The 27,927-nt window shown below is 58.2% G+C and overlaps 2 protein-coding genes and 1 long non-coding RNA gene across 18 annotated transcripts in view; 1 reads left to right on the top strand and 2 right to left on the bottom strand.

The window, feature by feature from the left end:
* Asb2 (ankyrin repeat and SOCS box containing 2) overlaps nt 1–10,929 on the bottom strand; it is a 34,752-nt gene extending 23,823 nt beyond the window's left edge. The window contains exon 1 of the mRNA XM_046440591.2: nt 10,791–10,929. The gene's annotated coding sequence lies outside the window, so the exon portion shown is untranslated. The remainder of the gene's footprint in view (nt 1–10,790) is intronic.
* LOC131424008 (uncharacterized) lies at nt 262–12,583 on the top strand. The gene is made up of 3 exons (XR_009226358.1): nt 262–1,618; nt 3,812–11,167; nt 11,775–12,583. It is a non-coding gene; the product is annotated as an uncharacterized LOC131424008 (long non-coding RNA).
* A 2,012-nt stretch (nt 12,584–14,595) lies between these two features.
* LOC124090181 (uncharacterized) lies at nt 14,596–25,519 on the bottom strand. 16 transcript variants are annotated; one of them, XM_046440586.1, is made up of 5 exons: nt 25,090–25,519; nt 22,858–24,655; nt 21,929–22,733; nt 21,207–21,321; nt 15,670–20,909 (listed from the first exon to the last, which is right to left on the bottom strand). In XM_046440586.1, exons 3-5 carry the CDS (start codon nt 22,279–22,281, stop codon nt 20,304–20,306), a joined length of 1,074 nt encoding a protein of 357 aa, XP_046296542.1. In that variant the 5' UTR covers nt 22,282–22,733; nt 22,858–24,655; nt 25,090–25,519; the 3' UTR covers nt 15,670–20,303. The 16 variants fall into 16 exon arrangements, 5 of the variants coding, with proteins under 5 accessions (XP_046296542.1, XP_058433755.1, XP_046296545.1 ...); XM_058577772.1 differs by having other exon boundaries at nt 23,867–24,655; XM_046440589.1 differs by having other exon boundaries at nt 23,970–24,655.
* Between the last annotated feature and the right edge of the window lie 2,408 nt (nt 25,520–27,927).

The raw sequence follows: 27,927 nt of genomic DNA, 5'->3' as shown, positions 1-27,927 counted from the left end.
CATCCCTTCACTCACCACCCGTGCATTTCTCCACCCACCCACTTATATATCCGTCCATCCTTCATCCACCCATGTATCCAAGCATTAGCCATTGACCCACCTGTCTGTCGTCTGTCCGTCCGTCCATCCATCCATCCATCCTTCCTCCCTCCTGCTCATTCCCCTGTTCATCCACCCATTTACCCTTCTACCCTCCCATCCATCACCATTCACCTATCTATCCACCATCCAGCCAGCCATCAATCCACCCACTCACCCCTCTCTCCATTATCCATCCTCTGTCTGTCCACCCACTCACCCATCTACCCACAGGCCTTCCCTCTGTCCACCCTGCCTATATCTATCGGGGCATCCATCCACCCGACTCGTTGTTTTTTCTTATTTCAGGCAGCCTATCTAAACATGGATGCACGCATAGATTGACTGAAAGGTCACGTACTGTGCCACTTCTCTGTGCCGGGCACTCTTCTGGGGACGCAATACTGGATACACAACCATGACCCAGCAGACGGATCCCAGCCTCACAGAGCTCACCCAGCACGTGTACCCTCCTCCCTTCCAAGCACCCACGCCTCCTCTCCTGGCCTCCTGCACTCCTCCTCCCCGGGGAGGGCTGGGAGGGCCAGAGACGGATCAGACCCAGGCTGGCTGCTGCGGCTTTCCCGGCCTGGCTAAAATCAACCATTAAAAGGGTTTGCCGTGTTCGTTACAGGGACCCTCTTCTAGAACAAAAATGCCTCAAAGAGATCGGAGCTGGTTGAATCAACTACTTTTAGGAAATGAAATAAAACCAGCTGAGCCTGATTTTGCCTCGACGGGCTGGCTTCCGTGTGACTGTGGGTCACGGTTCTTACCCTGGCCGAGCACTGGAGTCACATGAGGCCTTAAAAAGACACCCCAGATCCCGGGGCTGTGCTTGGACTCCATCAGCAAATATGCACTTCCCTCCCCTCAGCAGAGGCCCCCTCCCTTCAGCGTGGATATCAGTCTACGTCCACCTGGCTGGCTCTGCCCCTGAGGACACAACACGAGCCGGCAGGTGAGGAGAGCTCTGGCAGTGCCCTCTGTCACCATCACCAGGAGAAGGAGGAGATTCCCCTGGAGCTGCCGCCGGGGCCCCTGAGAGAACCTGCTGGGGGGCCTGAGTGCAACCTGCCCGGGGAGCCTGCCCAGCAGGGCCTGCCGCCTGCAGCGTCCCCATGCCCCGGCTGCCCTGGATCCACAGCTGGCAGCGTGCCAACTCAGCTCCAAGAAAAGGAGAAAATGCCAAGTGCCGGGGAGGACCCGGTACATGTCCTGGGAGGAGAGTAACATGGTAAAACCGCTTTGGAAAATAGACGGTGCTTGGACCACACACCCACCATGTCACCTGGATGTTCCCCTCCTGGTGGTACAGCCAAGTGCTCCCCAAAGACAAGGTCAGGAGTACTCACACAGCACTATTCACAATAGCCCCAGTGGAAAGGACCCACACGTCCGCCAGCCTTTGAATGGCTTTACACCTGGCGGTGCGCTCACGGGACGGACGGAGGGCACGCACCCGCGACGACAGAGAAACTCCCTCTACACACAAGGGTGGACCTCTCCACATCGGCCTAACATTGACCAGATAAGCCAGGTAAGAACGAAGGCACATGTGACCCCGTATATACAAGGCTCTGGGACAAGCACAACTACCTACAGCCATGGACGTCAGGAAAAATGGTTCTCCTTGGGAGGAGCTGAGTGGCAGGGACATTGGGAGACCCCAGGGACCAGGCACTGCACCTTCCTCCATCGGGGAGGTCACATGTGGTGTAGGTGGCTGTAGGACCCCTGAATGCGCGTGGTTTGTGCATTTCTGTGGACGTGCATCAGAAGCCCAGCCCAGCTACTTAAAAAGCAGACAGAACTAAAAAGCAGCTTGGGACCCGCCTCAGACCAAGTCAGAGTCCCCGAGCTGCCCAGGTGACTGGAACCACCTCTTGAAGAATGGCAGGCAGAGGCAGAGGCAGGGGACACTGAGAGGGGGGGCTGGAGTGGGGGACCCTCCCGGGGGAGGGCACTCACATGGACTCCTGCTGAGCCCCTTAGAGAATTCTTTTGATTTATCCTTGTCACAGCCTTAAGAGTGACAGTCCTCTGCTGTGGCCTGCCTGGCCCTGGCCTCCAGCCTCAGGCAGACCTCACAGAGACCCCCCTCTGCACAGCACAGTAGAGCTGAGCTTCCTTCCCTTCAAAATCTGGTCCCCGCGCCCCTCCACGCCCCCCTGCACCCCTGGCCTTCAGAACTGCCGGGCTCCTCACTTCTCCAGGCCAAGGCTGCGCCCCTCTTCTGGGAAGCCTACTAGAATCTTCTGCAAAGCAGACATTTTCTCCTTGTGAGCTTAAGTGTGGCTTGAGCCTGGACGCTCTTAAAGCCAGCACCTTAGGTGAGGAGCTTAAAGTCCATGATTCATCTCAGCAAAGGCCTCCACTACCAGAGGGTGTGGCAGAGCCCATCAATGGCCATTTCCCCTGAGAGCAGAACCTGGCTCTGTGCAGGTAGCAGTGTCCCCAGTCCCATGGATGAATCACGATTGTTCCAAGACAGTTGGGACAATCCCACCCTCTTGGTCAGTGACTCTTCTAGCAGCGGGATCGTAGCCTAGTTTTGTTCAAGGAGCTGTGCGGAAATTCTGCTGGGATGTTCCCAGGAAGGACTTTCTTCCCTAACAAAACAAGAGAGGTAGGGAAGAAAATGACTCCTAGGCCCAGTCCCTGTATTTGACCTGGAGGACTTGATTCTTGGAGCAGTGGTAGCCTTCTTGTGACCACGAGTTTGACCGAGAATGATAAAATGAGTTTGACAGTCTTCTGGGTTCTTGACAGTCTTCTGGGTTCTTGACAGTCGTTGAGCTACCGAACCAATTCTGGGTATGCCCACCCCAGCCTATTTGTTAGATAGAGATTGAAAGTTCTGGAGGTTTAGCCAGTATTAGTTGAGTTTTCTGTTATGTGCTGTTGAAATCGTCTTAGCAGATGGTTCTTAGGCCTGACTGAGAGACTCTCAAGAGTTTTAGCCAAGGCTCTGGTCTCACCCCAGACCAATGAGCTCAGGCCTTGGGAACTGGAGCCAGGCCCAGCAGGGTTTGGGGTCTGTGGGGGTCTAGCCTGCGGCCAGGGCTGGGAGCCACTGCTCTAGGTCAACGTCAGGAGGCCGCTCTGCATCCCACACGGGGACGGCCAGGGGCAGCGAGACCTCAGAGTCACCTTATACCTGGTGCTTGGTCTTGATTAGTTTTTAAAGCGATTTCAGCAGCCGTTTTTGTTTATTGTGAAGAAGTCCAGGCTGGGAAGTGAGAGGCCGGGGTCAGCGTTTCCAATCGGCCACAAGCTCCCACTTCCTCTTTCAGGTCCCCGTTTTACCATCTGTCAAAAGGCAGGGTGGTCTGGAGCCTGCCCGAGGGCACTCCCACCCTGCGGGGCCACCTGTGCAGCCCGCAGGATCCCCCAGCCTCTGGCCTGGGCCTGGCCCCAGCCTCTTCCCGGCCTCTGTGAGGCCGAGGCCCCTGCAAGGTCTGAGGCGGCCAGATCTGCCTTCAGCGGGTGGGGACGGTGCTCGGCCCAGCAACAGGAAGACGCCCTGATCTCTCCAGAGCTGGGGTCTGCTTTTACCCACCCCCGGGGCAGGGCAGGGCCTTGGTCCAGGTGCCACTGAACTAAGCAGAAGTGTCAATGTCCAGTGCCACAGCATCGTGGGGTCCCATGCGAAGGTGTCCGTTAAAAGTGGAGGGCAAGAGGGAAGAACTCGGACCAAGAGTCAGGGACTGAGCTATGATCTCCATTCCAGTGCAAGGATGCTGTGTGACCTTGGCTAACTCCCTGTCCCTCTCTGGGGCTCAGCTTTCCCATTGCAAAAAGAAGACTCCAGGCTACAAGTTTTCCAGGGCTCTTTGGTTCTAAGGTGACCTGTTCGACATGCCCTCCGCAAACCAGAGCTTAGCGTGGGACACTGGAACAGGGAAGCAGGTAAAGGTGGACGGATGGAGGGCTTGATACCAGCCACCCTAGGGCTACTTTCAATTCTGCTATTTGCTAGCTGTGTGACCTTGGGCAAGTCACCTCCCGGTTCCAGTCCCCTGGTTCGTGGAAGGAAGGTGAGCTGCTTCCACCGGCCGAGGGAGACATGCAGGAGCAAAGCAGTGTGTAGGTGGCTTGTGGGGGGAGCTGCGGTTAACGGGACCCACAGCCCCACCCCAGGCCCTGCAGCCTGGACCCACAGGCAGAGGTCTGCTGGGGAGGCTTGGGTACCCAGGACGGCTGCAGTGTGCACGCCACCTCTGCCCCTCTCCCAGCCATGTCCCTCAGCCTGATTTCTGGTGGGACGTCTGGGGAATGACCTCCTCCCCCGAGGCTCTAACAACCGCGCACACCGGCCCCATCCAGGGAGCCCAGCCCCACGGCCAGGGCCAGGCCTGGCCAGAGCTGGAGGAGAGGAGGAAGAACCATCGTTCAGTGCGGGTTTCTAATCCCAGCCACAGCCCTGCCAGGGTCCTGCTTCTGCACCCATTTCACAGAGGCAGAAACCGAGGCCCCCCCCCTTGGAAGAGCAGTGGCCGCGGAGGGCCCAGGAGCCGTTCTGACCACCTCACATGTTATTCAAGGAACCCCATGGGAGCTATCCGCCCCCAGGGGAAGTGGGGGCCCTGCAGTCCACACTTGGGTGCTGCAAGAAGGTGACCGGAACTCCTGGAAGGACCGGCCAGCCCTGAGCACCCCCTGCTGGCCCCTGGCTTGGGGACAGCACTCACTGCGCGCCCGCTTGCCCTGGGAAAGGGCTATTTTAATCCCAATCTGCCTCCCAGGGATTCCCCCGGGCCACTGGCCGGGACTCGGGGCTGGAAGGAGGCCAGCCTCTGCCGGGCCTTGGAAACCGAGCCGTGCAGCATAAAGAGCCGGGTAAACTGAGGCCGGGGGAGGGGCAAAGCACCACGGGGTCCATCACAGGGGCCACCCTCTCCAGAGACAGGTGCCCGTTTCACAGATGGAGAAATGGACAGTCCAGGGCGCCTGCAGCTAGGGATCGGGGACTTGGACGACCCTGGAGCTGACTCTACACGCGGCTTCACGACCTGCCCGTGCAGCAGCTCCAGTGGCCCCAGGAGACGTCCTCAGGGTGTCCCTGGAAGGTACCACCGGCCCGAGCTACAGAGGACCGTGAGGAGGAGCGTCCCCCCTGCCATAGCCCGGGCACTCACACTTGCCACCCCTGCGACTCTGCCTCCCCTCGTGGTGACAGTTGCTGAGTCTTCATTTTGTACCAGAGGAGGCTGGAGGTGGCGACCTGCCCAAGGAGCCAGAGGCCAGGGCCTCAGCGGGAAGGGCCAGCGCCCCTGGGCCCAGGGTGGATCGGCCTCCTCAGAGGCGTGTGTCCAAGGGCTCCTCACATCCTGCTGCTCTGGCTGCCGGCAGTGGGCCTGCCTCCCTCTAGGATCCAGAAACTTCTGAAGAGCAGGACTGCGTCACCTTTGTGTGTGACCCCAGGACCTACCCAAGGCCAGGTACACTGTGGGTGTTCAATAGCTGCTGGGTGGACCGTGAGTAAACCATGGAGTCATGATGAGGATCACGCCTGCAGAGGCCACCCTTCACCTGGCAGGGTGGCCATGACCGTGTGGCCTGGTGCCCCACTGCCCAGAGTCCAGCCCTGCTCTGCCATCTACTGGCTGCATGAGGGACAGCAGGTCACCGACACCCTGCCTCACTTTGCCACCTCTGGAGACAATAATAGCATCTGGCAGCTGTTTTCAGAGGAGATGAGGTCACAGTGTGAGCAGCATAATGCCCCTAATGGCCCCCAAGGTGCAGCGACTCTCTGCCCTGACCCCAGAAAGCAGGTGGCAAGGGTCAACCCGTCCCTGCCAGGAGGCTGCACAGCCCATGGCAGCCTTCAGGGAGGCTGAGTGAGGGTGGGATTCTCCTGGGCTCTCCTCACAGAAAACAAGCCGAGCTGGAGCCAGCTCCAAGGCCTTCCTTGGACAGCAGGGACCGTGTCTCCCAGGCCACAGGTCCCAAGGTCAGGCACAAGGTCAGGGATGGGGGAGCTGGGAAAGCACGCCACCTCCCTGGAGCCTGCCTGAGTATAGGCTACGCCTGTCCGAGGGTCCTCCTGCCCCCTCCACCCTCCTGCGCTCAGGATCTGCTGCCCTGGAACTTTGGAAGGACCTGGTCCACCCCACGCCTCTCAATCCTGGGCCTGGATTTCTGCATGAGGCCACCACTTACAATGACAAGACGGGCCTCTCAGGGAGCCTGTGGTCCCTTAGCGGTATGGGGTACCTAAGTGTGCGGGGCCTCCAGTGAAGGCAGGGCCCAGGGTTCAGAGCCACTTGCCACCCTCAGAAATGGTAGCAGTGAGCGGGTTGCCGTGGCCTTCCCTGCTCACCGCACGATTCCGTGAGAAGGTGGTGTTGCCCCCATCCTGCAGATGGGAAGACGGAGGACACCCAGGGAGAAAGTGGCAGGGAGAGAGGGCGGTGTGCCTGACTTCCGGCTCTCATCTCAGGTAGCTAACCACAGCTTTCAGCTGTTTTTGAAGATTTAAGTAAAGGCTGGAGTCAAATTGGAGAATGAATATATATATACACACACACACACACACACATATACGTTTAAAAGACTGAAGATGAATGGATATTATATACACACATGTATATACAGTGATTTATGCTCCTACGTATGTTTGCAGCTTGAGCCATCTACCATATAACATAATTCCTTATATAATATTTATTCAGTCCTCCTCTATGTTTGTGGGTTCTGTGTCCAGGCATTTAAACAACATGGATCAGGAATATCCAGGAAAAAGAATTGTTCCAACGACTCTGAACATGCATTGACTTTTCCCCTGTTATTATTCTGTGAGCAACACACATAACAACTATTCACGTAGCGTCCAGGTTGAATGCGCCATCACGGGTCACCTGGAGGTGGTGGGGGGTGTCCGAGGATCCACAAGGACCTGGGCAGACACCCTGACGTCTCATACAGGAGACTTTTCCCCAGATTTGGATATCTGCAGGGGGGTCCTGAAACCAACGCCCCACAGATACCAAAGGATGAATATACACGATACACATCAGACATGCCATCTGCAGATCAGTTGCAGGATTTTCAGGGTCTCTCAAAAGTCACGTGGCCCTAGCCAGAGGCAGTCCTGAGAGCTGGCTGCTTGGGCTACCTGGGGACACAGGAGGAGGAATCGCCACAGCTGTCCTTGGCCCCAGTACCAGCCCTGTTCTGTTCAGTGCCCCGTCCTGCTGTCAAAACCCATCTTTCTAATCCACCAGCCCCAGACCAGAGGGGTCCTTCCAGTTGGGACTGTGGATGTAGACAGCCAGGTCCTGGGTCCCTTTGCTTTAATGCCTAAACAATAAAAAATACACTGGTACCTGAGGGTCCCTGGCAGGGTCCTAGCTGCTGCCTTGGGTGGAAGCCTTTGACCTCTCAGTACCCGGGAGCATCAGCTTCTCATGTGCAGATGGGGAGACGGAGGTGCAGAATGTAAGGGGCAGAGGGGCTCCGACTGCATCTGCTGGTCCCTCTTTTCATCTGACCCTCTGAACATGGCAAGGGGTTAGTCACTTGACCCTAAACCTCGCCCCACAGGAGGTTTCTGCCCTGGTAGAGGACAGGGCCCCCCAGCCCTCGGCCCCCAGGAAGGGCTCCAGTCAAAGTCCCGGGTGGCCTTGGCAGGGGCCAGAGCTGACAGGCCTCTGTCCAGGGCCTCACCGCTGCTGAAGAACCTAACATGCCCTCCCAGTGGCCGATGGAAGACTCTTGCACGCTGGCTTTGGGTGCCAGGCCTTGGGGCTTCTGAAGGTGGGCCAGAGTCACCAGAGGACCCAGGAGTCTGCTCAGGCTGCAGACCCCACCATGCCAGGCCCCTTTGTCCTTTGTATGGAGAGAAACTGAGGCACCGAGAGAGGGTGCACCCAGCCCGAGGTGGACCAGCCAGACCCAAACCTGTCCAAACCTGGCTCCGCTCCCACTCCAGCACGACCCAGGCCCCGCCCATTGTACAGAAGGGGAAACTGAGGCCAAGGCTCCAGCCGAACGGAGCGCCCTTGGCTTCCCCTTGCTCACCCAAAGCTGGGTGGCCCTCCGCGGAGTCTGGGACCCTGACAGAGAGCTAGGTGGCTTGTTTGTTTATTGGCCTGCCAGGAACCCAGGAAGCTGCCCAGAGAGAGAGCCAGAGGAGAGAGGGAATAAATAAAACCATGAGAAAGTCTCTTTTCTGTGTCCTGCACAGAGCCACAGCCTCAGGCGGTGCCCGGGAGCAGCATGTGGAAGACATGGGTGGCCGCCAAGTTTCCGTCCTGTTTCTCTGGGCCCACGCCGTTGAGCAACAGGCCCACAGGTCACCTTCCTCTCAGCCTCCTGGGTGGAGGGGCCCTTCCCTGCCTCCTGGCCCTGCAGGGACTGGCCCTCGTCCCAGGCCCCTGTCCTCCCTGCAGCCAGACCCATCAGTGTGGCTCAGACACATTCAGTGCTGGACACAGCATTCCAGGCCCCTGACCCAGTTTCTGCCACGGCTCTAGGAATGCCAGGCTCTGCCAGCTATGCCAGCGGCCAGGGGTGGCAGAGATGGGTGGGCGGGGCTGGCCCGTCCACCTCTGAGCCTCCAATAACAACAGTGGCTGTGCCCACCCCTTCCAGCTCCCCAGCCCGAGTGCCCTGCCTGGCCTTGTTCTGTCCATGGGCAGCGCGAGGGTCTGGACCCTCTTCCTGGCCCCCTGGGTGGCAGGACACAGGGGCCTGGGAGCAGGTGGGAAGGCTCAGGCGAGGCAGGAGAGCCCTCCCAGCGCCCCAGCGCAGGCCTGGCCGGGAATCTTCTAAGCTAGACCCCTCCCCAAAGCTGAGGCCCCTTCCTGTCCTCTCCCCTCTCCCCTCTGGGTTTGGATCTTTCCTTCTCTTCTCCCTGCTTTCCCTCTCTCCTCTCTCCTCCTACCTTTCCTGTCCTGTGTTCCTTTCTTTAAAATAAAACCCAAACAGGAACTCGGGTTAGGAATGTGGCGACTACTTCACCACCGGCTCCTCCAGCCTCCCTGTCCACCCCAAGCACGTGGACTCCGTTTATATTCCTGAGCACTGATTATTCCAGAAGATGGTGTTGAGGGGAGGGACCTAGAGACGCAGAGAACTCTGTGACAGCCGCCACCTCCAGGCAGCCTGGCCTTGGCAGCTCAAGTGGAAGGCCATTGGGCGGGCCCAGGGTATTTTTGTGCCTCCTTCTGGAAGGCTCTTTTAGGTCCTGCCTGTGCTCGATATATGGGCACCTCATGATGCCGGGGCAGTGCCAGGGACATTTCAGCTGGGGGCACGAAGGTGCTGATTCCCACTGCCCCGGCCCCCAGAGAGGCCAGAGGAGGTGGTGACTTAGAAGGTAGGCCCTGGAGGCTCAGAGGCCAGAGTTCGAATCCTGCCTCCAATACCTTGTAGCTGTCCAGCCTCGGGCAAGACTCACCCTCTCATAACCTCTGTTTCCAAATCTGAAAAATGGGAGCAGCAATCATCTCTAGCTCCTGGCGACTTTGAAAAGAGTCAACGAGAGGATTCACCACAAGTGCCTGGGCCGCTGCCTGGTCGTCCTCTGTGCCCAGTGGCCGCTCCTGGCACCGCTGGCGCTATTCCTCATTCTAACATCGCCATGGGTGCATGATGGCGGCTCCCACCCCGTGCTGCCAGGAGGCCCCCAGCCCTGGCCTGTCTGTGCACAGAGGAAGCAGGTTGGGTGGCACTGAGGGGTCCCTGCAGCCCCTGGAGGAGGCCGCACAGCTCGTCCCAGCTGGCTGGACCCCCTCGAATTCCCTGAAGCCTCCCCTCAAGAGAGGGGCTTTTCCTTCAGGGAGGGTCCCTCCTGCCCTGCCCAGGGCCTCAGCCAGCAGCCCCTGACATTACCTCCCCTCCCCTCCGTTGCTGCCTCCCACTCCTCGAGCCCGTCCACCCCCTGCCTTCCCCGGAGAGGCCTGGTCAGATCCACCCTCCTCTCCTCTGCTCAAACACTTCTAGAAGATGGTGTTGAGGGGAGAGACTTAGAGACACAGAGAACTTCTAGAGCATGTTCCATCTGCCCGCTTGGCCTCCCTGCAGCGCCCCTCCCACCATCATCAGGCCACTGTCTAGTCTGCTTTGTCCCGGCTGCTCCCACACCTGGCCCCTCACCCCACCCCATGACATCCCCCTGTCCTTCCGAAGGACGTCACCTCTTTAAACGTGCCCTCGTGCGTGCGTGGATGTGCACATGTAAGGAGTCTGCTCGCTTCCCTACCCCCAGCTGTGAACCCCACCTGGAGAACCCTCCTCCCTGTTTCCTCTCCTGAACCCCAAGAGGCTGCAGGTGGAGCCCACGGCACCTCGGTTACTCAGGACCCCAAACTCCTGCGCACGCACAAGCCCTCGGGGAGGCTGCGCTCACCGGAGTTCCCTGCGTGAAAGCATCTGTTTGTTCACCTGACCTGAGACCATTCCCAAAGACATTTGTCAGACACAGATATTGCCCGAGACCGGGGACCCAACAGTAGCATCAGTGACAGCCCCTTTTGCATTCTAGTTCTAGACGGTCACAGCAGAGTGCCCAGCTAAGCAGGAGTCCTTCAGAAGAACGGATAAGTACATGCAAGTTGCCAGTTCTCTGTCCCCCAGACCCCAAATGAAAGTCCCCAAGGGGCCGCAGGACTCCCGAGAACTGGAGCAGACAGAGCAACCAGAGGTCCCACTGCAGGACAGCTGGCAGGTCCCCACGGGCAGGGGAGGTGGGGCTGCGTTACCTGTTAGACCGGAACCAGGGACTCGCCCAGGGGCGGTGGACAGAGCTCTCCTGAGAGTGTGAGAATTTCAGAGCCCAGAGCTGTCCCTCTGCCCTGGCCCTGCGCTTTGGGCTGCTGTGCCAGGCAGCTGGGTGACGCGCTCCTTTGAAGCAGGGAGTTTATTTCGGGCCCACCGCATGACCACTGATGGCGAGCCAAGCTATACGGTGCTCCGAATCTCAGATTTCCTGTTCGAAGACGGCACAGAGGAAGCTGCGGGGCCCCTTCCGATCCTCCGGGTGGATTAGAGCCGGACTCTCACTTGGGAGAGCATCTCGGAACGTGGGCCTTCACGTGATGTCACCAGTTGTGATCCTTGACATGGAGGCCATATATGGGTATGTTTCTGGAACTACCCAGGAGGGAGCGAGAGAGGAGAGAGATGCAGAGGCTGAGCCCCAGAGAAGCAGGGAAAGAGAACGAGAGAGGGAATTGGGAAAGAGGCAAGAGCCAGGGAGAAGAGATGGCCTCCAGACTGTCCCAGCTAGGGTGGCCCACAACACAGGGGACGGCCGGAGGGGCGGCTGAGGGAAGAGAAGGGGCTGAGGAGTCGGCACCGAAGGCCTCTGGGAAACGAAGGGTCAGTGCAGATGGCACAGCCTGGTGTTCGGAGACACAGGGTGTCCTGTTGCTGGACACTGTGGAGGGGGCAGGGGATAAAGGGTAGGACACTAACTAAGCAGTCACCACACATAAAATCATGTGGGCGAGCTCTGGGCAGAGACTCATAGGCCAGAAGGACCCCTCCCTCCAGGCCTGGGGGACACTGCTATCCCTGAGGCAGGGGGATGGCACACATGGCCACCCACCAAGCATCCAGGACGTGCCCAGGCACTGCCAGGCACTCACAGGGCCACAGGCAAGTCAGATCACAGGCCCCAGAGGTGGGGGCCCGGAGGTGCCATGGTCTCCTCCTCTGAGTGGAAAATGATTTCCATTTCAAAGCCCCCTTCCTGTAGGAGGACATGGGATTTAGGACAACCATCAGACTCCTCCTCAACTCAAACTCAGGAAAGTTTGGGATGCCGCGACCCTCACTTCCGATGTTCCACGAGGAGATAGATCTCAGATGCCGGGTGTCCAGGGCTGAGCCAAGGTTCGCCAAGGATGGGAGGGGCATCATCAGTGCCCGGGATGTCTCCCAGCTACTCCGGCACCTGCTGTGTTGTGTACCACCCTAGCTGGGACAGTCTGGAGGTCATCTCAAGCGCATCCTTCCAGACCACGTGCTGTGGCAGGGTGGGGAGGGGCTCCGTACTGTTTGCAGATTCTCCTGGGGCTAAGACCAAGACCAGCTTAGACTGGAGACATCTCTCTGCATCTTGCTGCTTCCTGGGGCTCCTTGCTGGAGGTGAAACACAATTTCCTCTGCTCACCGACGACCACCAACACCCTCTGCAGATTTGACCTGGGGAGGGTGGGCCTGGGTCACCTCCCAGGCCCCCGTTAGGCTGGCCCCTGCTTTGCCCTCTCAGTACAAACTTCTCATATCAAGAGAGCTGGAGAAACTCGGCCTTCAAACCTTCCTGTCTCACTCCTGAACTCAGCATTTGAAAATCAAGAACCCAGCCGGGCACAGTGGGGCACCCCTGAAATCCCACAGCTCAGGAGGCTGAGGCAGGAGGATCACAAGTTCAAGACCAGCCTCAGCAACTTATCGAGGCCCTGAGCAACTCAGCGAGACCCTGTCTCTAAATAAAACATAAAAAAAGGGCTGGAGGTGTGTCTCAGTGGTTGAGTGCCCCTGAGTTCAATCCCTGGTAGAAAAAAGAAAGAAAGGAAGGGAGGGAGGGAGGGAGGGAGGGAGGGAGGGAGGGAGGGAGGGAGGAGGAGGGAGGGAGGGAGGGGGGAGGGAGGGGAGGAGGGAGGGAGGGAGGGAGGGAGGGAGGGAGGAGGGGGGGGGGGAGGGAGGGAGGGAGGGAGGGAGGGAGGGAGGGAGGGAGGGAGGGAGGAGGGAGGGAGGGAGGGAAGGAGGGAGGAGGGAGGGAGGGAGGGAGGGAGGGAGGAAGGAGGGAGAAAATCAAGAATTCAAGTTGTGTGTGGAGAGTCTTGGGGACAGGAAACCCCAGGGGTGTGCAGCAGGGCAGGGTTTGGCTGGGCTCACTGATCAAACTATGAACATTGTTCTGCTGCACTTGTGGAAAACCTCCAAGTAGGGGCTACCATTGTCCCATTTCACAGCTGGGGAAACTGAGGCTCAGAAGCAGCCTGTCAGTCCCACAATTGATTCATGACTGTTTGGCCCTTGAAATGCCTTAGGCCTCACGCAAAACCCTGTGCTTTCAGCCACAGCTCTGTGCGCCACGTAAAGGGCAGTGTAAATATTGGGGCAGAGTGGGAAAATTCCCTAGGGAAGAGAGGCTTCTGTGTTTCGGATCCCTTAGGAAAAGAACCTGCTGGGAGAACGCCCAACACACACGTATCCTGCAGACTGGCGGACAGCACTCCCTCTGCCCTCTGCCCTCTGCCCTCTGCCCCCTGCCCCCATACCAAGGAGTCTAGCATCACCGCTTCCCACTGCACACGCACCTGCTCAGGGTCCATGTGCACCTGGCTGGGGTTTCAGATGGGGCCAGCATCCCAAGCGTGAAGGGTCTCTCCAGGTGCGCATACTGGGATTAACCTTGCTGGGATCTTTCTCCTTCTCTCCCCATCGGAGACTCGGACTTCTGCTCTCAGGGCACAGGACTCATGCACGAGGCCCGGTGTCCAGAGGAGGACATCAAGTTTGTCACTGGGGCAGAGCCAAGGTCTGAGCCTCGAGCCCCGACCCCCAGCACCGTCTCCTTCACTGGGCCACACGAGAGCCGAGCTTTCCACAGGAGGGACCAACCACAGGCCACTCAGAGATGTTCCAGGAGGTGGAGGGCCACCCTGGGCCCCTGCCCAGAACCTCCCAGATCCAGGACCCCATGCTCACTCCCATGGTGAAGGGATATTGTGTTAATCAACAGCACAATGTCATAATAAATGGCTGTTTTATGCCACTGAGGACAGGGACATTGGACATATGCAGGAACCAGACCTTTCATCAAACGTTCGCTGAGAATCAGCTGTCACTCTTTCCCACACCGCTCTCCTGAGGGGGTCACAGTGGGAGAGCCTGGGCTTCCTCAAATTTCCACTTGTCTTCATTTCCATGGAGAAAAAGATTCAATCTAGTTTGGTTTGGGGATTTTTTTTTTTTTGGCCTGTTTATGGGAGAATGCAATCCTAAATCTTTTCCAAGTTCCTGAACTTCTCAGACCATAGGCTTAGCTTAGACTATGTCTCAGTTGTGATCTTTCCAACTGAAAGAGCTCTTGGCTGTTCTGGTGTCCAGAGCCCTCATTTCCCAGTTGAGGTCCAGAGAGGTGCTGTGCCTTCTCTCAGGCCACCCAGCAAATAAGGCACAAAATAACTCATACATTGAAAACTAGGCCAGTGGGAACCATGGTCCATAGAATCAGACGCCAGTCTCCTAAAATTCAAGCTCTCTCAGATAGAGGCAGGGACGGTCTCTGGGCACTGATTCAATGGAGAAGGCGAACAGTACGGCCATAGAAAGAACTGTGCTAGGATCCAGGCCTGGTCATCGTGCTGCCCTGCACTGTCCTCGAGCCTGTCACCTCCCTCTCTGAACTGCACTTGTTCATCTCCAAAATGAGCAAGTCAGGCTCCCTCGGTGAGGGCCAGCCCTGCGTACCTGTTAGAGTTGTACTAACCGTACCTGCGCCCGCGTCTACCCCAGAGACTCTGACCTAACTCATCCAGGCCCACACAGCACTGGATTTTAGTTTTTTTATTAAAAGCTTAACAGACCCGCAGTAGAGCTCAACACATCTTCACCAACTGGATACTCCAGCATCTGAATCAAAAAGACAGTATTTCAATCACCCTGCAGCTGCCCTTTTGTCCCACCCCCGGGCTCGGCCACCCCACCGGTCCCTGGGCGCTGTTGTTTTCAACTCATGTGGATGAATCCTGCGTCCTCTTTCATTCCACAGGACACAGGGAGATTTGCCCGCGTGGGTCCACCTAGCTGTGGAGGGTTCGCTGTGATCTCTGCGTGGATGTCTCACTATGACTAGGTGACAATTTATCCACCTACTGCGGGTGGACTGGAGCCTCCGGAGATGATGAAGGGTGTGGCCGTGAACCTCTACCCCAGTGCCATCGCCGTTCCTGCGGCACACACCTGGGAGGGGAGCGCGGGGTCGGCCCTTAGCCCTGGGTTGGGTTTGGCGGTTCAGGAGGCCCGTGTGCCCGTTCGCCTCCGGTCAGCCAGGAACAGGAGGAGTTCCAGTTCCTCCACAGCCACACCACCTGGCTGTCCCTCTGTTGCACGTCCTCCATTCTGATGGACATCAATTTGCATGTCCATGATGACAAATTCCAGCGAACATTCGAGAAAGCCTGGCCGCAGCCATCTCTGCAGCTTTTCCCGGGTCCCCAGCTTGGCGCGAGGTTCAGAGGTGGCGCTAGGGATAGTTCTCCAGGTCTGTGTGAAGTCAGGAAGGAGCCGAAGACGGAGAGAAAAGCCATACAACTGCCCGGCCTGCAGAGGAGGAGGAAGGTGGCCCACCAAGGGGTCACCCACAGGACTCGGGAGGCCCCCGGGCAATCTCTCCTGGTCCTGAGTAGAACCCGCCTGCCCCGTTCTCCAGCCCCACAGAGCCTGACTTCTCTCTGGTGCTCACTCTTCGCCTCTGCCCAATGACACGGATCGGCACTGCGTTACTGCCCGTCTCTCTCAAGCAGAATACTTCCTCCCTGGGCTCACTGCCTTCAGTACGGCCTGCCACATAGTAGGTGCTCAGTAAACTACGGTGGTGTGCTTGGGCTCACACAGCCTCTGTGTGGACAGAGTGGGAAAGGGACTTGCTGCTGTCTGTCAATCCCAGAGAGGCCTCTGGCCACACACACACACACCCAGAGTCCCCAGGCCTCTCCCTTCCAGACCTCTCTCCATGTTCATGTGTTTATTTTAATCTGAATGCCCATGAACAAAGGGGTGTGTGTGTGTGTGCACGCGCGTGCGCGCATGTGTGCACATGCACTGGAGAGGCATCTTAGGAGACCCAACCCTAGGAGGGTCCAAGGGGAATGAAGACCCTGCACACTTTCCTGTGACAGTGCCGTCGCTTCCGGGAAGGAGGGAAGGAAAGAGCACAAGAAGGAAGGGCAGCGGGATCCTGGGAGCTGGCCGCAGGTCAGTGCCGCGCCCTGGGACGACTGACCCACTGATGGAACGCTATCCGATACCCTGGGCCCTGGCATCCTGGCTCCGGGCCCGGCTGCCTCTCCATATCAGTTTATTTTGGTTTCAAATAACTGAGGTGAAGAGGAGCCCTGGCCCTGGGCAGTACTTTGGAGGGGGAGGGTAGACAGAGTCCCCAAGCCCTGGGAAGAGGAAGGGGCAGCTGTGGGAGGACCTAGGTGAGCAGGGAGAAAGCTGGACTCCCCACCCACAAGGGTCAAAGTGCACCCTGACCCACACCCTCATGTGCACCCTGCACCCAGATGAGGGGGCACCCTAGAATGAGGTTCGTCACCCAGCAGTGGCTGGTAGGCACTGGCCCAAGGATGGGCCATGCAGCTGGCTCAGGGTGGCATTGGGGGTCTCCCCTCCTGTGCGTCCTGCTGTGCCTGGGTCCCCCAAGGCCTTCCTGAGCCGGGGCCATTCTCTGGAATACTGCACATATGTGCAAAGGGGGAGCCAGCGGGGTCTTGTAAGAATGTCCATCAGAATTAGCAGACCTGAGCCAGGTGCCGCCGCACACGCCTGTATTCCCAGGGACTGGGGCGGGGGGCTGAGGCCAGAGAATCCCAAGTTCAAGGCCGGCCTGGGCAACTTAGCAAGACCCTGTCTCCAGATAAAAAATTAAAAGGGCTGGCGATGTAGCCATGTGGCAAAGTGCCCCTGGGTTCCACCCCCAGTACCACAGACAGATGGATGGACATCAATCGTGGTGTCAAGTGGGGGCGGGGCTGTTTTCAGCTGCCTGCACCTTCCTGAGCCATGACTGACACTTTAGATGCCAAGGGCCCAGCCTGGGACAGACGAGCAGGACAGGCAGCACAGGCAGAGCCTTGGCCTCAGCTGGCCTTGAAGCCCCCTGCTCTAAACCCACTCCCCCGTACACTCTCCCAAGTGTCCTCCACACGAGCCCCTGTCCCTGCCCATGGCATCCTTGGGACTGCCTGTGTGAGCTGCCACTTCCTCCCAGGAGGCGTGTCCAATGGGAAAAGGACCAGGCCTGGTGGCCATGCTTGGCTAGCCCTGGGCAAATTGGCCACCCTTGCTGAAGAGGCCTGTCACATGCAATCCCAGCGCCCCCCGTGGGCCCTGGTGTCTGGGGATCCCTTGCTGTGTGACCCCAGCTGCCCCCCACCCTGTCTCTGGGTGTTTTCCCTTCCAATAGCTGAAGTGAGAGCTCCAGGGGTCGTAGGGGATTAAGTGGGATTCCAAACTGCCCGCGGGACCCAGCGGCTTCTTCCTCCCCAGGCCACCTGCCGGAGGGAAAGGCGTCTCCCACGGGCCAGGACTCATGGGTGCTCAAGTAGCCCATGGGCTGTGGCTGGACTGTCCCAGAGGCTGCTGGCTCTGGTGGCCAGCCCGGTCACTTGGTCTCTCCAAGGCTGCGTCTTGCCTTCCCTGAATCACCTGGGGATCTTGGGAACGACATTAAACCCCAAGTGGCCACAGGCCCCAGTTATCTGCTGGAGACAGGTTTTCCATAAACATAAACATGTTCAGAGCCGAGCTGGGAGCATCCTGTTGCCCTTCAACTGGACAGAAAGGCCCAACAAGGCCAGAATGTGGTAGGCCCAGCCTCATGCGTTCCCTGGGGACTGGTCACTGTGGGCTGGGCCTACATCTCCCGCTGGATGTGACAGCACCTGGCCCCTGGGCAGAGCTGGACCAGCCTCCTCCAGCCCCAGCTGCAGCTGGGGGAGGGGAAGGAAGGGGCAGGCCCAGTCCAGTCTCTCTGGAGCCAGCGCCAGACACACAGCTGCTACCCCTCTGGTACCTCTGCGGGGGCAGCCAGCAAAGGGTCCCTGCTGTCAGCCTTTCACCCTGGGCCTTGCTCCTCGGGGAATCCTAAGTGGCCAGCCACGTGGCGTTACAGAGGGTCAGCCAGACCTGGCCATCCAAGGAAGGCCAAAACTCTATCCACCAAGGCAGACTGAGCTCTGGGTGGGAGGCGGGGCTGAGAACACAGGGTGGAGGGCCGGGCGAGGTCCTGAGGGAGGCCTGACTCTGTCACCTTGACATGGGAGGGACAGGCAGAGCACTCACTTACCAGCACCCCTCCTGGGGTCTGGGCACTTGCCAGGCCATCCAGAGAGGGAGGCGTTATATGCTGATGTTAGGGACAGGAACGGAGGCCCACCTGGCCCTGCCCAGTCTCAGTGACAGTGAGACCCAGCCACAAGGCCTGTGTCCCATGGAGAACCGAGGGAGCGGGCAGTGAAGAGCTGGGCGGTCTCACAGCCCATGAGCAGCCCTCTTGTTGAGGAAGGGGAAACCTTCCTTGAGTCTGGAGGGGGCAGAGCTGTGGGGCCTGGCAGGAGCCATGGCTCTGGCCCTGTGCAGGGCTGTCGCTGCCTCTCGATGCCTCCCATGCAGATGGGCTGGGTGGAGGGCCATGGCACGTCCCCAGGGGCCTCTTTACCTTCCTGGTGCCCTGTCCTGTCACTCTGGGGCAGTTCCCCCACTCCTCCTACAGGAACTCCACAGGTGGCCGGCAGGGGAACCTCTCACCGGGGTTAGAGCAACCCAGGAGCAGCGCGGTGACCCCCTTGAAGGTTGGGGGTTCTTCTTTAGACTGGATAGGGGGACGCTGGGGGGCCTCATCAGCTGCACCTGTGCTCCATGGTGCCTGCGGCCACCCTGGCCTCACCCCGGAGGAACAGAGGGTGGGCATCCAGCTGCTGGCAGGATGGCCGATGCATGAATCCGTTTTACAGAAAAGTATTAAACGTCAGATCAAATCCCTTATTCTCTGAGTTCTCCGCCTCGTCCCAGTGTGTTTGCTGATGCACATGTGTGAGCTGCTGGATCATGACGTATGTGCACGTGTGTGTTCTGAAAACTGACAGCTACACACGCAAGGGACACCTGACATGATGGAAAGCACTTGGGCCTGACCCGTGTGCTGGTCTTGGCCCTTCTGGAAAGTTCCATGTGACCTGGGCCAACTTTTCCCCTCTCTGGATCCCTGAGAAGTGGAGGAAAGACTGCACTATGGCGCTGTTACGAGCACTACACTCTGAACTCAGCGCCTCTGAACCTGCAGAGTGGCGGTAACCTGCTGTCCCCGGAGCCTGGCTCTCTGAGAGCACAATGCCAGTTGGGAACCAGTGGGAATTCAAATCTGCCTGCCTAAGTATTCCAAATGCAGACATTTAAAAATGGGATAATTATTTTGGAAGAGTCTGTGAATCTTGGGACTCGAGCTTCGTGGCAGATGGTTTCGCAATAACTGCCCACTGCGCAGGTCCAATGGGCACGCGCGCCTGCGGCTGCGCTGGATACAGGGGCACACTCGTGCACACACTCGGCCTGGAGCAGGCGCCAGTGAGACCTGCCCCCCAGGAAGCTCGGGGACCCTGGCGCGCACTGCCACCGGGTGAGGAGGGCGAGGGCTTGAGGCGGTCAGGCCTTCCTTCGTCCACTCCTGCTGCCCTGGGAGATGGGGGCTCCGTGCCTCGGACGTGTTTGCAGGTTCCCATGGCTAACGTGGGCCAGGTCCTTCTTTCTTCTCCTCCCTTACTTCCCGGTTCTCTCGTTGCCATGGAAGTCGGCCATCCCCGACAAACTGCACCGTCATAGTTCCTGGCCTGGCCCCGGAGAGCGTGTGACCCAGGCACCCAGGCCCAGCGCCCACGACCGCCAGGCATGCCCTGAGGGTGGCTGCCCTCCATCTGCCAGGCCCTGCCAGCCTGGACTCCTGGGACAAGGCTGACCGGGCCGACGCATGGCCTGCCCTGGGCCCTCCTGGCCGGCCAGCTGGCCTCTCAGACTTTGCCCTGCCCTCAGGGCCTCTGTCCCTATATTTAGTGTCACTCTTGGCCCAACAGGATCGAGTGTCTGTTGTGCCACACGTCCTGGGATAATCTCCAGGCCCCGATGCCCAGTGGCCTGGTTTCTGACCCAGGGGTCTGTGGGGCCCGAGGGTTGCTGCTTCCCGAGAGGGAATGGCCGATCTTATGGAAATAAAAACAGGCGCCCGTTGATCACATCCCCTGGTCTTCTTTGTGGGGTCTCCGGGGTCAGCCCCAAATACCTCCCGCAGCCTGATTTCTCTGTCCTGCCTCCACCTGTGCCCCACCTGATGCCGAGGGGCCCTTTTGGCCCCGGCAGGTCCAGAGAGCAGTTGGTGTGGGGCTGTGGGTGCAGGGCTTGGCTCCATCTTCCTGCCACCCCTGGGGGCTGCTGGGTGGCTGCCCCATCCTTCCGTGCCCAACTTCTCACCCACAGGAGAGGAGTCACGGCCGCAGCACCCTTCTCCAGGGGCGTGGGGCGGGTGGGGGTGGGGTGGGACTGAAATGAGGCGACACACTGAGCAGGTTCAGGGCAGAGGTTGCTCCAGGCAAGTGCCCAATAAATGTAACTATTATTATCTTTATCCTCAAGGCGCAAATTATACGCCATAACCCAACCAAGAGCCAGAGGCCAACACGTGGGGCGGATGGCCCTGCCCAGGGGAGGCAGCCGGGCAGAGGAAGAGGGAGCAGGCGGGGCAGGGAGGAGGGGTGGGGGAGGGGAGCCAGTGCAGGGGGCAAGGGGACCGTGGGGTCCTGGAGGAAGGATGGGTGAGGATGTGAGGGAGAGGGAGGTCGCGGGGGAGGGATGGAGGATCGGCAGGAGTTAGAGGAGGCGCGGAGTGAGCATTGGAAGCTCAAAGCTGCCAGGCTGCCTTTGTCCAGGGCACAAGTGGGTGCATGCAGGTCCAGGGCACAGCACAAGTCCAGGCCTACGGGGACTCCCCCAGGAGCTAGATGTGGCTGGAGTGCAGGGGGCAGGGTAGGGCAAAGTGGGGTCAGCCCTGTGTCAGGGCACTCGGCCACCGTCACCAAGGGTTGGATTGCATCCTATGAGAGGCAAGGGGCAGTGTCTAAGCAGCTCAGAATTCCTGACCTCTCCTCTCTCATTTCTGCGGCTCAGAGCAAGGGGTCTTAGTGGGCGGGGTCAGAGCAGGGACCTGAGCCTTGGGAGGGAGCTCATGGGTGGGACAAGCCTGTGGAGACAGCTCCTGGGGCAGGGGGCTTGGGTGGGGGAAGTCCAACCCTGGAAGTTGGTAGAAATCTTGGGAGAGGTTTTGGATGAAGGATCCCAAAACCCGATGAGCCATGGAGCAAGACCGTGAGGGCAGAGGGCCCCGTGGACACCTGGCTGCACCTGCTGGGCCTTGACTCTCCTCTTGCTCGGCAGAGGCAGCTGGAGAAGCTGGGGCCTGCGTGTGGCATCTGGGCCTCCGACCTGCCCTCCCCGTCTGTGTCTGACCTGGCAGGGAAAGTCCTCTAAGTCTCATCAAGGGGACAGAGCCCAAGGAGGATTAAGACCTCGTTCCCTTTTCAGACCACACTGGCCACCCAGGTGCTGCCAGACCCAGGCTCCACCCTCTGTGCCCAGCTGGTGGCATAGGGTGTTGCCTGGGCTTCCTTGTTCCCAGGACGCCCCGAGGCCCTGCCTCTTGCCATCTGCATTGGATAAGGCTTGCGCCTGGGTCCAGACAATGGGAGGCTCCAGTGGACAGGACGGGGACAGGACCGGGTGTTTCTTGCTCTAGCTTCTCTGTCTCGGGACACAGTTCTGACAGGCTCCTCCATGGCTGCAGCCCCAGCTGGACAGCTTCTCACCAGTCCCCAGGGTCACCACTCCCTCTCCCTGCCTCCTCTCTTGGTGCCCTTGACCCTGTCCCTTCAATAACTTCTCTTTGGTCAACCTTTCTCATGAGCCTGGCGTGTCTTACCTAAGGATCATCAGATCAAATATAGAAATGTCTAGTTAGATTTAAATTTCCGATGAATGACAAATACTATCTGTAGTATAAGTGTGTCCCAGATACTACGTGGGATATACTTACACTACATGATTGCTTGCTGCTTACCTGGAGTCCACACCTTGGCTTTCTTTCTCAATTGGACGATCGTCTCTCAGGGCTCCTGGCTGATACCTCATCATGCCTCTCAGCCACCCCCGACCACAGGAATAGCTGGGTTTGGAAATCCCACACCCTGTCACACAGAGACAGAGTGGGGACTGCTTCTTTCTTAGCTGACAGTGGGAGTCCTCCCTGCAGCAGGAACCGTGGCCTAAAGAAGAGGAGGGGAGGAGATTGACTAAGACATTCCCTAGCTTCCTGATATCAGCCCCAGATGCCCCCAGGCCCATAGGCAGATCCTGGCCATTGGCAGTGGCATGGGAGAGGTGTGAGGGGGTTGGGATGCAGGACAAGGGCATCTAGAGAGGGAATTAGAAAGATGTGGGGCCTTTATCTGTACTGCAAACTGGCTTTGGAGTCAGGTTGAATTCCCTTTCGGTCTCCTCCTAGCCATGTGACTCTGAGCCTCAGTTTCCTCATCCATAAAATGGGGATAATGATTCTTATAGGCAGCCAGTCTGCAGTGAGATTAAAGGGCCTGTGTGCTCAGGACACTCAGACAATGAGAACAGGAAGCACCAAGACCCCGCCTCTCGCCCTCTGCCTTGCTAAGGCTTGCTGCTGTGACAAATGAACCCCAAGACTCAAACAGCGGGGTTTCCTTCCTCCTGAAACATCTGCATGTGGCCAGGATCTTCACCAGCAAATGCTTCTCCTCCCTTCGGTGATTTGGACCCAGGCTGCCTCTATGGGCAGCTCGGCCAGGTCAGAAGTGTGTCTCCCCGGGGTTGTAGCTTTCGTCTGTGTTAAGCTAGAAGAGGAAAGAGGACGGAGAATGGGTTGTGGGACTTTCCACCACCTGGGCCTGCAAGAGGTGAAGTCACTAATGCTCACATCCTGCCAGCCAGAAGGCAGGCAGTGGGGCCACTTCTCACCAGGCAGCCTGGGAGAGGTTTTCTAGATGTGCTCCCAGGAAGAAGGGTCAACGGGTTTGGTGGCCGCCAGCAGACTCAGCTACCTCCACTCCCCAGGAACTAACACTGCTAACAGCACCCGAAGGAAAGAGCCCCAGGAGGACAGTCCTGGTAGTCCTCCTGTGAGGCCATGAAGGTGAAATATAGGCCATTCATGGTGAAGGTTCCCTAGAAACAGGTCCTGAGATGAGGATTTAAGTTCTGATTGTGTGTTTAAGAAGAGATCTGTATCAGTATGTTTTCCATTGCTATAACAAAACACCCAAGGCTGAGTGATTTATAAAGAAAAGTCCAACCCTGGAAGTTGGTAGAAATCTTTGTAGGCTGAAAGTCCAAGCCTGGGAAGCCCATAGGTTGGCTTCTGATGAGGGCCCCTTTGGGTCACATCCCGGCCGATGGCATCATGGCTGGTAAGCATGCAAGAGGGAGAGATGGCATGACATGACAGAAAGCCAGAGAGAGATTCAAGGGCCAGGCTTGCCATTTACCACAATTCACTCTCCGCAGAACTAACTGGGTCCCACGAGAACTGTGTCAATCCCTTCCTAAGAGCAGCACCCGGGGACCTCACCACTCCCACCTCTTGGCTTCCACCACCTCAGTACAGCCACACTGAGGACCAAGCCTCCACCACTTAGGGGACAAGTCACAGCCAAACCATAGCAGGACCCCACAGAACATAGCAAACGAGCAGAGGAGTGAGACGGGAGCAGAGCTTTGCCCGCTGAGGGAGTCCAGAGCTGGGCGTTGCGCTCCCTCTGGGCCCGGCCCCCGTGGCCTCTATACCGGACAGAGGAGGCTCGGGCAAGGTGATTAAGGACTGCAGTGGAAGCCTGGGCTGTGTGCCCAGTGGTCATGCTGAGGGCACATGAAGGGGACTCCGGTATCTGCGACGCTCATCACATGCAGTGGACACCTGATTCCCTCTCGACTGGTCCCATGAAGGTCAAGGCCAGCATTAACTCCCAACCTGTGGTGGTGTCCGTCACCTGCACCCCTGTCCCATGACTCGCAGCAGCAAGGTCACAGAGCTGAGAGGCCACCGTCTGGCCGGGGGTGGGACAGGCACGGACCTGCGTGGGAGCTGCTGCTGTCCTGTCGAGACCTTGGTTCCCTTCACCCCACGGTCCAGACTCTGTTCACCACTGAACAGGTGGCTTTGCGCTACCGGTCCTGAGGTGACGGCCTGCACCCCGAGGCTCACAGCTGGACCACCAGAAAGAGACAGCCCCAGCTGGGGTCATCCCTACTTTGCAGAAACCAACGGGATTGAGGCCTGTAAAGGCCAAGAGGAGGACCCCCAGCCCCGTCCCCAGGGTGACTTCAGATGCTTTGAAAGAATCGACCAAGCACCAAACCCTGTGCCTGGTGCCCGATCCCTGGGTCAGAGGTGCCCACAGGTTTCCGCCGGGAAGATGGGTGCGTTCATTCTCCCTCCTGCTGAGACTCTGCAGACAAGGACACAGGTCAGGGCTGCTCCAGAATCTGCAGGGCCAGGCGCAGAGAAAGTGCAGGCCCTGACTCGGAAACGACGGCGAGTTTCAAGATGTGGCGGCGGAGGCTTAACCAGGGGCCTCTGCGCGCAGGGCCCTGTGCGTCTGCGGGTCAATGAGGTCTTGCTGCAGAGGCTTGATCAAGGGCCCTGCTCAGGAAAAGAGGGCAGCAAGGTCACAAGCACAGCCTTTCAATGGCGCCCGTCCTGGGGGAGGCCAGGCCCGTCCTCCAGAGTCATCGAGAAGGTTGGCAGCTGCTGCAGGTCCTGGGGGGTAGAATAGGTTGCTCTCAAAAGGGCCAGCCAGTCCCTTGACCTTGGCTGAGTCCCAGAACCCTGCTCCCAGGTCAGAGGCATTGGTGGCCTGGGCCCAGGACGAGAGGCACAGGCTGGATAAGAACAGCAGGCACAGGGTGACACACAGGGACATGCCATACCTTCCTGAAACCTGCCAGGGCTGGAGCAAACCACCACCCAGGGTACCAGTTGCTGGGTCCCGCCTCCCCCCAGGATGAATGCTGCTCTGAGGGCGGGGCGGGGGGGGGGTCCTGTCATGCAGCTCTCGTACCCAGCATGCTCTCCTGGGCAGGTGGGTGGCCCTCCTCCTGCCCCACATCCCTCAGGAGAATCCCTCAGGGTTTCCACCAAGTATGTTCCCTTGGCCGGAGCTGGGACAGGTCAAGTGGTGGCTTGAAACTCACCTTGACCTTGCTTCTCATGCAACTGGTCCCGAGAGCCCCCAGGATCTTGCCTGAGTCCTTCCTGTGTCTCCTGGGGTCTTTCCTGGACCCACTCAGATGTGCTGGGGTCAGGAATCTGGGAGGGCTCGACTGGGTTCTCTTTGGGCCTCACAAGGCCAGAGTCAAGGCCCAGGCTGTGCTCTGGAGGCTCTGGGGAGAATCCACTTTCCTACGTCCCCAGTGGGTTGCCAGCTCAGCTTCTTGTGGCCGTGGGACCGGGGTCCCGTTCTCTTGCTGACTGTTGGCTGGGGACCGGTCTCAATTCTAATGGCTTCTTTGGACTTTGCCCATGACCCTGGCATTTCAGCACAGAGAAGGATGCACTCTGTTCCCAGCGAGTCCAGCCCCCACTTCGGATTCCTCACCCGCATCTTCTGCCACCAGCAGAGGAAACGCTCTGCCTTTAAAGGGCCCGGCCCAGGGATCATCTCAAGGTCCACTGACTCGTGACCTCGAGTCCCTCTGCAAAATCCCTGATGCCGTGGAGGAGACCATACTCCAGGGGAGACCGCGCACGTTGTCACAGCCCCAGGGACCTTGGGGGAAATCACAGGGCATCCTGGATCCTGGTTCCCTCCCTCCCCCCATAGCTCCTGCTCTCTCTCCTCACTGACGTCCCCAGCTGCTGCCAGCATTTTTAAGAACATCAGGATCCCTAAAAAATGATATGAAAAAGGGCCAAGTCCAGGCCACCCAGGAAACTGACAGGAGACACCCCAGCTGGAGACTCTCAGCACCCCCACCCCCGGGTTTGGGACCTCTCCCTCCAATCCCGGTGGATGGAGACCACCCAGGGTCAGGTATGCCTGAGGGAGGTTTTGGAAAGGGCCAAGACGCCCTCTTGTGGGCTGTGAGGGGACAGCTCCGATGGACAGGGGTGAAGCGGGGGTGGGTGACCCAGACAGAACTGGCCCGTTTCCCTGCTTAGCTGGAAAGCATGCAAGAGAGGCCTGGCCTTAACCACAAATGGCTGTGGACCAAATAATGGTCACAAAAGCTGGAATGCAGAATAACAGTAATAATAGCAACTGGTGTTAAGTGCTTTGTGTATATTGACTAATTTAATATCTACCACAGCACTAGAGGTAGCCATGACAGTAGCCCCCCCCTCCCCAATTTTCTGCAGTTTCTCTTCCACGGTTTCAGTTACTTGTGACCACTGAGGTCCAAAAACAATAAATGGAAAATTCCAGAAATAGATATTTCACACGTTTTTAATTGCATGTCATTCTTTTGAGTAGCATGATGAAATCTTCTGCTATCCCACTCCATCTAGCCTGGGACACCAATCATCCCTTTATTCAGTGTATCCATGCTGTGTATGCTACCCTCCTGTTGGTCACTTAGTAGCTGTCTCCTCTTATCAGATTGGCCATTGTGGTATCACAATGCTCGTGTTCAGGTAATGCTTCTCTCACTTACTAGTGACCCCAAAGCAGGAGTAGTGATGCTGGTGCTTTTACTACAGTACATTTCTATAATTGTTCCATTTTATTATTATTGACTGGGTCTAATTTATAAATCAACCTTTATCATAGGGTGTGTATGCCTAGGAGAAAACCCCATCTACGGAGTTCTCAGTACTATCACAGTTGCAGGCATCCGCAGGTGCCTTGGAATGCCTCCTCCAGGGATAAGGGGGACCCCCTGTGTTGTTAACCTCGTTTTACAGAGGAAGAAACAGGCTCAGTGAGGTGAAGACTCAGGTGAGGTCAGATGGTTCATGATGAAAGAGAGATGGCGGACTTGCCCTTTGTGATCTTTTCGTGCCAAAGTTCACAGCTCTGTCAGTGCCGTGATTGGGATCTGGAATGCTCTCCAAAGGCTCCTGTGCTTGGCACTCCTGGGGGGTGGCGGGACCCTTAGGAGTCCTAAAGCCCCCTGCCTACTGGGGGGTCCTCGGGCCTTGAGGGCTTGTGGGACCCCAGTCTCTTCCTTTTTCTCTCTTTCTCATCCTGATCTTGAGGGAAGCGGCTCTGCTCGCCATGTGCAGCGGCCCCGTCCAGAGGCCTAAACGCCACAGGTCATGGGTGGGAATGTCCACACCTGAGAGCCAGATCAGCACTCCCTCTTCACCAGTTGACCACCTCGCTATTTGCTATCGTTATGGAGAAAGGACGCAATCAACCTCTGTCCCAACCTTAGTGGCTCTAATGACCTGAGACTCCCCACATGGGGAAGCAGTGGGGCTGGAACTACGGGGGGGGACACTACGGGGGACAGATCTGGACTCAGCCCAGGGGAAGGCCGACGCCCCATGGTCAGATTGGCCTAGGGCAGGAGGACACTGTGGAAGGGGCACGATGCCTGTCACGGGATCTGTGCAGGCGAAGATGCCGCTCTCACTTCTGAGATCCTGGAGTGACACAACCGTCCCGAGCCTCTTGTCCGGGTTCTCACTAGGTTCTCGTGCTCCGTCTTACGAGGGCGTCCCCAGCACCCAGGTGAGCACACCGAGACTCGAAGACATTTGTGACTCATGACGCCTACCCTCGTTGGTGGGGGAGTCGAGACTCAAACCCAAAGCCATGTCTCTCCAGACCTCTGCTGGTGACCATGCATCGATTGAGTGCCTGCTGTGTGCACTGCTATCCTAGACACCGGGACTCTAGCAGGACCCATCTGTCCCCGTCCTTGCCCTCATGGAGGTCACATTCCAGCTGGGAGGGAGATGACTCAGAGTGCCGAGGGGTGACCGTAATTGGTCAGGGAGCCACTCTGAGGAGGCGACTTCTGAGCAGAGATCTAGAAGGCAAGAGGGAGAGGGCACTGTAAGAGCCGGGAGCCTGGCAAGGTGGA

This window comes from Marmota monax, unplaced genomic scaffold, assembly GCF_021218885.2.
Source record: "Marmota monax isolate L192 unplaced genomic scaffold, Marmota_monax_Labrador192_F-V1.1 WCK01_AAM20220418_F8-fsc00017, whole genome shotgun sequence".
In the NCBI taxonomy this organism is placed as follows: Eukaryota; Metazoa; Chordata; class Mammalia; order Rodentia; family Sciuridae; genus Marmota; species Marmota monax.
The sequence above is the reverse complement of the archived record's forward strand: the minus strand, read 5'-3'. Positions and strand labels throughout refer to the sequence as shown.

What these genes read in the sequence shown, in the direction of transcription:
- LOC124090181 (XM_046440586.1), bottom strand. Translation starts at nt 22,281, where the DNA reads ATGCCCTTGTCCTGCATCCCAACCCCCTCACACCTCTCCCATGCCACT. An exon ending in AGCCAAGGTGTGGACTCCAG is followed by an intron (nt 21,322 to 21,928) that starts GTAAGCAGCAAG and finishes TTTCCCTGCCAG; the next exon opens with GTCAGACACAGACGGGGAGG. An exon ending in GGCCCAGCAGGTGCAGCCAG is followed by an intron (nt 20,910 to 21,206) that starts GTGTCCACGGGG and finishes TGCCTCTCATAG; the next exon opens with GATGCAATCCAACCCTTGGT.